Source organism: Poecile atricapillus, chromosome 1, assembly GCF_030490865.1.
Source record: "Poecile atricapillus isolate bPoeAtr1 chromosome 1, bPoeAtr1.hap1, whole genome shotgun sequence".
Lineage (NCBI taxonomy): Eukaryota > Metazoa > Chordata > Aves > Passeriformes > Paridae > Poecile > Poecile atricapillus.
The window spans coordinates 88,694,069-88,703,620 of NC_081249.1; the positions used below are offsets into that span (position 1 = coordinate 88,694,069).

The window sequence follows — 9,552 nt, forward strand, 5'->3', positions numbered from 1 at the left end:
GAGCAAAGCTGTGCTTGGTGGCACCATGCTGGGCCCGTGAGCCACGTTTTGTGGCTGGGACCCTCACTTAGAGACCTTAGGTCTCTCCTCATCCCTGTGACTGTCCAGGCTTTGCTAAAACCATAAAAGCTCACCAGGAAATTGTACTGGGTTTGCATGGCAAGGTTTTAGTCATGGAAAGGCTCCAGGGGTGGTTTCTGTGAGAAGCTACCTGTGATGAACTGGCTGCAAATCCCTGCACTGCTGGAGGGGAGGAGAAAATTTGGAGTGAAATTGAGCCCAGGAAGAAAGGAGGGGTGAGAGGAAGGTATTTTAAGATTTGGTTTTGTTTTCTCATTGTCTTGTTCTGATCTGATTATTAATAAATTAAATTAAATTTTCCCCAAATCAAATATGTTTTGCCTGCGACAGTAATTGGTAAATGATCTCCCCCTGTCCTTATCTTGACCCATGAATCTTTCTTGACATGAGCCTTTACTGTATTTTCTGTCCCCCATCCTGTTGAGAGGAGGAGTATTAGAGAGACTTTGGTGGATCTCTGGGGTCCAGCTGGGGTCAACTCTCCATAGAAGCAAACCCCAAATTCACCCACCGATGAGACGTCCTGTCCATCTGCAATATGTCCTGAGCCTGAGCCCACACATGTAAACACAGACTCCTTCCCTGAGAAAACAGACTGGAGCAGCCGTGAGCACTGCTGTCTTTGACTCTGTGTTTGAAATAAGGGAGAGAGGTGGGAGGGAAGAGTACACGGGCTTCTTAAGGATCTGGGAAGGCAAGTTGTTTCAGATTCCCATATGGCATATGGGAAGTGGCAGAGCCATGTGTCTCCTAACCAAAGGGACTAAAGAAGCCCCTGATCCCAGGGGGAGCAGTGGGGAAGAGGAGAAATAATTGTCTTCACTGTGTTTTTAAACCTAATGCAACAAGGTGATTATGGACTTTCCTGAAGCAAGAAGGGTTTTCCTCCCAGAGCAGTAGTGGCTGGAGGGCTCACTTTTTCCAGGTCTGAAGGAGGGTTCACGACTCTGCCCATGTGATGGTTTTGATTATTCCAGTCTTGTATCATCTATTGAGTTAAAGCTGGTGTGAAAGACAAAAAAAGCTGGGCAGAGGGGATCATTTGCCCAAGGGGAAACAAGAAAGTGACAGCTATACGATACAAAGAGCATTCATTTCTGGGCTCAGCACTTCAAAATATCTTCAGACTCAGCTCACATTTTCCAGGGCAGGCCTCTATTTCTTCATATATCACAGAAATTGGTAGGTGGGAAGGTACATCTCAGTCCATAGCCCAACTCCCTTGGTCACATCAGAGCTGATTCCAGAGCTACATCAGGCGGCTTAACCAGAAGCATCATCAGGTTTTATTCACTCAAGGCAGTGTTGTTGGTCACCTGCAGCAGCCAGAGCTGTCCCGATAGGTTTGGCACCCCTCTCACAAGCACAGCCTTCAGGAGGCTTGCTCATCACTCTGCTGGGCCCAGGTCCCACCTGCCCAGTGATCCCTGCCAAGGAGCAAGCGGTCACTTGCTCATCCAAGCTAGGACAGGGACCCAGCTGAGTCCTCATAGGTGGCTCTACCTGCTCTCTGCATCGTTTCATCCGTCAGCATTTGCTTTTCCAGACCACGCACAAGAGGCAGAAATTGTCAGGGAAGAGATTGCAGAGGGAAGTTTAGCAGAGCCCGCAAGAGCACGACTGCGACACCTCCACAATTCCCTCAAAGCAAGCAGACCTGGAGGAGGAGGAGCAGAAAGAAGGAAATCTCCGGCGCTGCTTGGCTGGCAGGACCAGATCTGCTGTAAGCTTGCAGCAGGTTCCATCGGAAGCAAGGAAGGGACAGCTGAGGGAGTTCTGCCCCCAGCTGATGAGGTTAACAGATGGTCACAGGAATTAAATGAAATGAGCGGAGAATTAGCACAGAGCCCAGAAAGATGAATAAGGCCCCGAAAAGCTATCACCATTTCTGAGGAATCACTGGTGAAGACAGGCTTTGTTCTTACCTTTGTTCTTACCAGCATGACACGACTGGTCTCACTGTGGAAGAGGAATTAGGCTGAAAGATGAATAAACCTGCAGGCTCAGACACAAACCAAGCACACAGGAAGGCTTGAGATGAAGCACAGTGCAAAGCCCTGCATTCTCAACTTTTTCTGGGAACCTATGCAACTGCTTGCTGAGCTTACTCTGTCAGCCAAAATACCACTGGATACAGCATGGGTCTTTGCAGATCTACAGGAAAGGAAGAAACTGTGTGATTTTCTATTGTGTTATCTGTAGCCCTCATCTCAAGTCAGAGATGATGCCCTGCGGGTCACCAATATGGAAAAAAACCCAAAGCAGATATTTTTCTATTTCTGTATCTCTAGCTGTATCTTCTAATTATCCACAGACAATGACAAAGTTGTTCAATAAAAATGAGTAAGATGGAAGAAACAGTAGAAACTGTGGAATCAAGGGGCCCATAGAGACATGGAGAAGCTGTCTGGCAGCCCTTTGTCACTTCCCTCTGTCCTGCAGTATTTCCCTCAGAGGAAAGGAAGGGTGGCCGCTCACGTTGTGCTGGCCTAATAGTCAGCTGCTGCCCCACTTCCTTCTGGATGACTGCCTGGATAGAGCCAGTGGTAGTGGTGTTGCATCCACATAGGAAGCAGAGATGGAATTACGCTTCCATAATTTCTCATTGGCAAGCACATTCTTCACTGCCCCAGCCAGGCACTGCAGTGGTGGTGGGGAGGAAGCATTTAAACTGTAATCTGCCTGTGCATAGATTGTATCATCCACTGATAATTTGTCTTCAGTAGCGGGCAGTAAAAGCTAGCTGCCGAGCAGAAAGTTTGGGGAAGTCCTGAGGACTTGCCCAAATCTGGAACAGAGACTACAATCTGTCATTTTTTTAAATGGAGCAATGCTGGGAATCCCAAATTGCAGCAGCTCCGAGGTACGTGCAGGCTGGAGCAGCCCATTGATCCCAGCACCCAAAGTGGGAGCAGCCAGCAGCAACCTGCTGTTGGAATGCAGCTCTCAGGGGCAGGCACCCAAGCTGACTGTGGCTCCAGCTGCCGGCAGCTCCACCAGGAATGGGTGCTGGAGCGAGGTGCAGCGTGATCCCACCCGGGAGGGACCCACAGGCAGCGGGGCCTTGGCAGCAGCTTTGTCCCTCTGCGCAGCCCTGCAGCCTGACACCGGCATTTGGAGAAAATGACAGCGGATGCTTTGCTCCTCTGGAGACAAGTAAGTGTTTGCGCTTCCAGTGTCTGATCTGCTGCTGCAGTCGGACAAGCACAAAGCCGCTGACGCTCACACAAAAGTTGGTATTATTTACAGCTCCCGGTGGCTCGTTGCGCGACTGCCAAAGTACGAGTTTAAAAAGAAGAAACATGAACAGCAGCTTTAAAGGTCTGTGCAGATAAAAAGACAAAACGCTTGACAGCTCTCCCCAAGGCAGCTGGTGGGACAAAGAACTGAAGCTCTTGTCTCTCAGAAGGCTCCCTGGTCACTGCGACTGCTGCCGTGTGAGTCACGCCTGAAGCCAGCCAGGGCAGGGGGCCACGGGGCAGCGTACGGTGACGGCAACACCGGGCTGCATCCAGCAGCTACAGCTTGGTTTCCCTTTGCCAAACCCCTCCTGCCCCGTGCAGAGGCCCAACAGGACTTCTGAGAGATTCAGAACAGCCCTGGAGCTTCGTCCTGCATTTGTGCCATGCCCTCACTGTAACTGCAGTGTGACAAGGGGAGCAGAACCCAAACATGCTTAAATAACCAACACCTGCCCTTTGATCAACCTCTGGCTCCCCTCTCCACCCACTGCTGGGCAAGCCACCCGCTTTCCCCCAAAGCCAACTCCCACTGACCCCTGCAGGATGTGTAGACACAGCCATCCACGCCAGGGGTTTGAAATATTTTTAAACGCTTTTATTTACAGTGCTTGTTGAAAACAATATATATATTTATATCTATCATCCTCGTGATGTCTGTGCCATAGAAAACGCTGTGGCTATATTGCCTTTAATTTACAAAAAATGGTCACAAGAAAATCTGAAGGGAAAAAATGGAAATCAAAGTTTGGTCCCCAATTGTTTCTCTCTTGATTTGTTTTAAAAAAGCCTCAAATTAAAAAAATACACAGCTCAGATGAAATTCATATATAAAAGCAACCCTTATCTTCCGAAAAATTCACGAGGGCCAGCTTGCTGTCATGTAAACTTGGAAAAAAAAGAAAAGCTTAAAATAAATCCTGTCTCCGTGTGTTGCTTAATAGAACCATTATTTGCTCGTAATATTCTTTGTCTTTGTCTCTCAGGGTTCAGCGGGAAAGTGGATGAGAAGTCCACTAGGACTGGGGAACGCACCATGAGATCTGTGCCCGCACCTCCTGGCTCAGGGAGGAGCTCTGGCAGCAGGGCTGGGGAGCAGGAGCTCTCAAGAATCTCATACCAGTGACAAGAACAGGCAGGCAGGTGACAAGGGGACAGGAGGTGCTTTGCCACGTGAAGCGCCTGGCGAGGTTGTGTGCCCAGGAAACCATGAGATTCTTGAGGGAAGAGGAGCACTGGTAAGTGGGGCACAGTGAAGGGATGCAGGGGACCGGGATAATTTCAGCTGGGCAATGTCATGGACGGGTTAGGTCTTTGAGGGAGAAGGGAACTGCTGTCTTCCCCGTTTGAGAGCATTTCTAATCTTTCCTCATCTGAGATTGTGTGAAGCCAGAGGCTAACGGGCAGTGCAAGCACAGGCTGGAATGGAAGAGGAGAGATGGACGGAACAGGGGAAATGGGAGGGGAGGACTCAAGCTGAAGAGCCGTTTTCTGTCTTCTGTCTCTTTGGATCCACTTCATCCTGCATCAGCCACAGGGAGGAAAAAGAAGGAGTTACCATCAAACAGACACCACCCCAAGGTACATAATTTCTCCACAAAATTCTTAACTGCTGCTCTTTCCTCCATATGGAAATCTCTGTTAGGCCCACCCTAAATCCACTCCTCTCTTAAGTACCCTGGAGTGCCTGAGACAGCTGTTCTGTTGGTTAAGATGTGGACAGTTCCACATCTGATGGACATACAGATGGACACTGTACCCATGCTGTTACTTCCAGGAGGTGTAAGAAGCCGAGGCTCACAGCACTCCAGACAGACCCCAGGGTCCACCCTTACAAGTCCGTCTCCTGGCCCAAAGCCCAGAAGACACAGGCAGTTCAGAGGTCATCTCCAAGCACAACCTCCAGCACCTCGACTCTCTCCCACTTACTCAGCACCATGACTGCTGGTGGAAGGACCTGGATCTTACAAGGAGCATACAGTAATTTACTATCCCCTTGCCACATCGGATTTGTTTATTCATCTGCTGCTGAAGCAATGAGACCCGAGGCCAATTTGAGATTCTCAGCAGCAGCATCCACATGGATTTGATCAACAAACAGCAAGCAGCTTCATTCCTTCTCCCCACCATTATTCTCACACTACTACTCACCTCCTCCTCCTCTGCAGATCGTTTCTCTGCATGGCCATCTTGCTCTTGCCCATTCTCATCTGCTTCTAAGCACAAGCAAGAAAGGAAAACCACGGGTTAAACTGAAGCAGCATTTAAGGGAATGTAATCTCAGAATCAAGAGCTCAGAGAAGGAATTTCCCTCCACAATCCTCTATTCCTCTGCAGCCTCCTATGTTTTCAATTTTCCCTACCTTCATCCTCATCACCACCTTCTTCTTCATCCACATCATCAGGATTCTCTTCATCATCCTCGTCAGCTCCATTCTCCTCATCCTGAACGAAACAAATTGGTCAGAGCAGAAACTGGTGCCAGGATGACCCTTCCACGTGCTCTTTGCTACAAGCACAATTTCCAGAGCTCCAGCCACTTCAGGAGTGCAACTGAGTGCATTGTTACTCCGACAACGTTATTCCCACCACCCCTGCTGAACACTCCTCCCAACCAGCCTTCGCTCACAAAGCCAATCCTTCCAGTCCATCCCAAACAACACGAAGCTCCTTGCCTCCCACCAGCTTACATCCTGATGAGCTGCCACCATCCCTCCCAACAACCAAAGCATCTCTGTGATTACAGGCTAATGACTTAGCTGAGGCTCATGGTACATCTGTTTCCAGATCCCTCCCGACCTCCATCAATCTGTGCATTTCCTCACTGTTCCTCCCCCCACCTTCTCCAACACATGTTCCTTGTGCACCTCAGGATACCTCAGTGGGCGCAGGACCACATTTCCCGTGCCACATTCTCCCACTTGTTCTCAGCTCCATTCCCTTCTTTGACCTTTTTTCTCCCTGATGGGCTGTGCTGACTACACTAAGTCCTTCAAGGCTCATTTTCCACAATTATCCAAGAGCTCACTCTCCCTTTATCCCTATGCTGGAGCTCCCATGGCCTTCCCTCTTTCTTAACCTCCCATATTCCCTTCATATTTGTTGCCCAAAGCGAGCACAAAAACCTCCCCGACGTCTCCAAATCTGTCCCTCAGAAGGGCCTCACCTCTACTATCTCCTTTTCTTTGTGGACCGCTTTCTCTTCGAGCTTTTCCTTCTTTTCTTTCCTTTCCTATATAAGAAATGAGGTGCGGGGGGAGGGGGGGGGTGGAAAACCAACAACATTCCGGCGGTCAGCGGCAATAAAGGACGGGGATGCCTAAACAAAGACGGCTTGGAGGAGAGGCGGAATAGCGGGCGAGGAGACATATTAGGCGTTAAATCCGCCCGCCTGACAAAGGAAAACAGCAGCGAACGCGCGTCAGAGCTACTTTTAGCCCGCACACGCGTGTGGAAACCAGAAGTGGCACGGAAGAGTTTTAACGATTTATTAAAAAAAAAAAAAAAAAAAAAAAAAAGCGCAACCGTAGGATCGAGGCGTTTCCGGACCTCTCTCTCTCCATTCCACCCCTCCCTCCTCCTTCCCCCGCCATCCGAGGGCCCGTGCTTTGTGTCCACACAACTTTCCTCCTGCTCCGCCGTGACACCGCTTCCCGGCCCCCCCCTCGCCCCCCCTCGGCCCGGCTCCGAGCGGAGCCGAACCCAGAGCGCGCTCGCGCCGCCCGGCCAATGGGGGGCGGGGGCGGGGCGGGGGGCGCGAGGGCCCTCGGGGGCCCCCCCCCGCCCCGCCCCCGCCCCCTCATTGGCCGGGCGGCGCGCGAGGGGCCGCGCGCGCCCCCCGCCGTCAGGGCACCTCACGGAGCCCTCGGGCCCCCCCCCCGCTTCCCCCGCCGAGCCCATTCCCTCCCCTCCCGTCGGGAGCGCGGCCGGCTGCGAGGATGGGAAGAGGGGAGCGGGAGGGGAGGGAGGTGTCTCACCTTAGCGCTCAGCTCCGCCGGTGCCTCCTCGACGCGTTTTTCCGACATCCTGGCCCCCCGGTTGCGAAGGGAAGAGGCCGGTGGGAACCGTGCGAGGGAGGGAAGGGAGGGCGAGAGCGAGGAGGGGTCAGCGGCGGGAGCGCGAAGTCCCAGCGGTCCGCAGGCGGCGGCAGGATCCCGCCCCGGGGGCCAAAGTACCAGGGTCTCCCGCGGTGGGGGGATCCGCCGGGGCAGGGGATTTATACAGCGCCGGTGACGAGGGAAGGAGGGACCTGGGGAGGGAGGAGAGAGGGACGGGAGGCGGAGGAGGGAGGGGAGAGGGACGGGCCGCTAGAACAATGTGCGCTCAGCCGCGGCCGCTCGGCAGCGGGGGCGCACCGCGGGTCCCCACAAGGCGCCGCACGGCCCCGTCGAGGCCAGCCGAAAGCCCCGCTCCGCGCCGAGGTGCTGCGGTTCCGACGGGCAGTGTCCGGGGAGGAGAGCCGAGCCCTCTACCCGCAGCACGCCAGGGGAGCCGCCCGTACAGGCGGGCTGGCTCTCCAGGAGGAATCCGGGGGAGGCGAGAAGCGGCGCTGCGGGGCCGTGTGGGAGGGCAGCGCTGGCGACACGCGGCCTCCTGCCTGGAATTTTCCACTCCAGCTGCCCGCCCTTCCTCCCGCTGGAAGCGCTCCCGGTGGCGGGCCTCCTCCCGCCCCTCCCCTTCTTCCCTCCCCCCCGCCTGCCCGCCCGGCGCTGGGCGCTTTTCCCGCGCTCTGCGCGCGGCGGAGGCAGTGGGCGGGGCCTCGGGCAGGCAGTGGGCGGTGCTTCGCGGAGACAGTGGGCGGGGCAGCCGGCTCTGCCGGGGGGGCGGATTAGCGATCGCATCCCCCGCTCCCCATATAAGGAGGGGCTCGGGCTGGGACGCCTGATTGGGCCATTCAAATGAGCTCTCTGCCTGGCAACAGGTTTCCCATTGGCTGGCTACGGCCGGCGCGCCGGCGGGGCGGGAGCGCGGGGCCGTTTGGTGCAGTGCGAGGCGGGAGGGGCCGCTGGCACGTGGGGCGCCGGGAAGGCGCGCGAGGGCGCGGGGGCCGCGCGGCTCCCGTCGCCGTGGTTCGGGCATTGTCCCGCTGGGCTCGGCTTCGACTCGCCCGGGACCGATCTTCCGCTCCGGGCCGACGGCCGGGCAGCGCACGGCGTACAACGCTGACCCCTGCCGCCCACCTGCCTCGAGCCTGGACTCGGGCAAAGGCTGTGCCGGTGCCTCCCTCCGGCCTGGGAAGGATCACCGCCCAACTCCGAGTCTCCCTTTAGCCAAAGGCCCTTCCTGTAGAACTGCAGGTGGTGACTTGGAGCTGCAGGGATTTGTTGCTAATGAAACAGATGTTCCTGTAGCCACGCTTCAGCCCATTGTTTATCAGTTTGAGCAGACTGGGATGACTAAATTCCCTTCACCTATCCCAGAAGGTTTATATTGTCCTGCTCTTAGTCACAGGCTCATACAAAAGAATAAAGAAAACAAATCTGCACGTGTTTGCAGGCCTGCCTACATACTGAACTAAGCGTGCACACGAGCGCATTCGGATGTACACGTGTACTCAGTCATTCTCGCAGGTACAAGGCAAGGTGATTAATCCATCTGGTTGGAGAATGTATTGAGGCACACAAGCCCTTCTTGTCCTTCAGATACAAACTCAGTGTCTCTGCAAAGTCAGGATTTAGAACTGGTGCTCTTGAGTTTCATTGAATGTGTCTCAGTTTGAGCGTTTAACAGCAAAAGCCATTGGTATTCATGGAACAGAGGGCACTGAGTACGTATCTCTTGAAGGAAAGTATGAAAGAGATTAGATAAATTATCATCTGTGTGACAGGGAGATAGAAGGTCCCCACCTTGTCATCTCGTCTCCTCCACAGCTACAGCTGCTTCTCTCATGATCTGACTAATTGACGTTCTTCCCAGCTACACACAGTGCAGAGTGCCTGCCCCAAAAAACAGTCCTGTAACTCAGACGCACAGATCTAGACTAGTACCAAAATAAACCAAATTATGAAAATGCATGCACTAATTTTTTTTCCCCTACTGTTTCACAAAACCCATCTGGCCAATTTCTCAGGTCTAGCTGCTATCAGCATTCCAGCCCTTGTTTGGTTCAAGTACCCCTCTTTCATCCTTCTCTTTTGCAAGAAGAAAATTTTAATTTCTAGATATATACCTACAAATAGGATCCAAAAAAATAATCTATAGAGTGTCCAGATGTTGTTCCTCTCTGCTTCTG

General features: G+C 53.3%; 1 protein-coding gene across 1 annotated transcript; it reads right to left on the reverse strand.

The window, feature by feature from the left end:
• Positions 1–3,896: 3,896 nt before the first annotated feature.
• Positions 3,897–7,896, reverse strand: PTMS (parathymosin). Its single transcript, XM_058827147.1, has 5 exons — positions 7,298–7,896; positions 6,487–6,552; positions 5,684–5,765; positions 5,472–5,536; positions 3,897–4,842 (listed from the first exon to the last, which is right to left on the reverse strand). The coding sequence occupies exons 1-5, from the start codon at positions 7,343–7,345 to the stop codon at positions 4,792–4,794; spliced, it is 312 nt and encodes a 103-aa protein (XP_058683130.1). The 5' UTR covers positions 7,346–7,896; the 3' UTR covers positions 3,897–4,791.
• Positions 7,897–9,552: the final 1,656 nt, after the last annotated feature.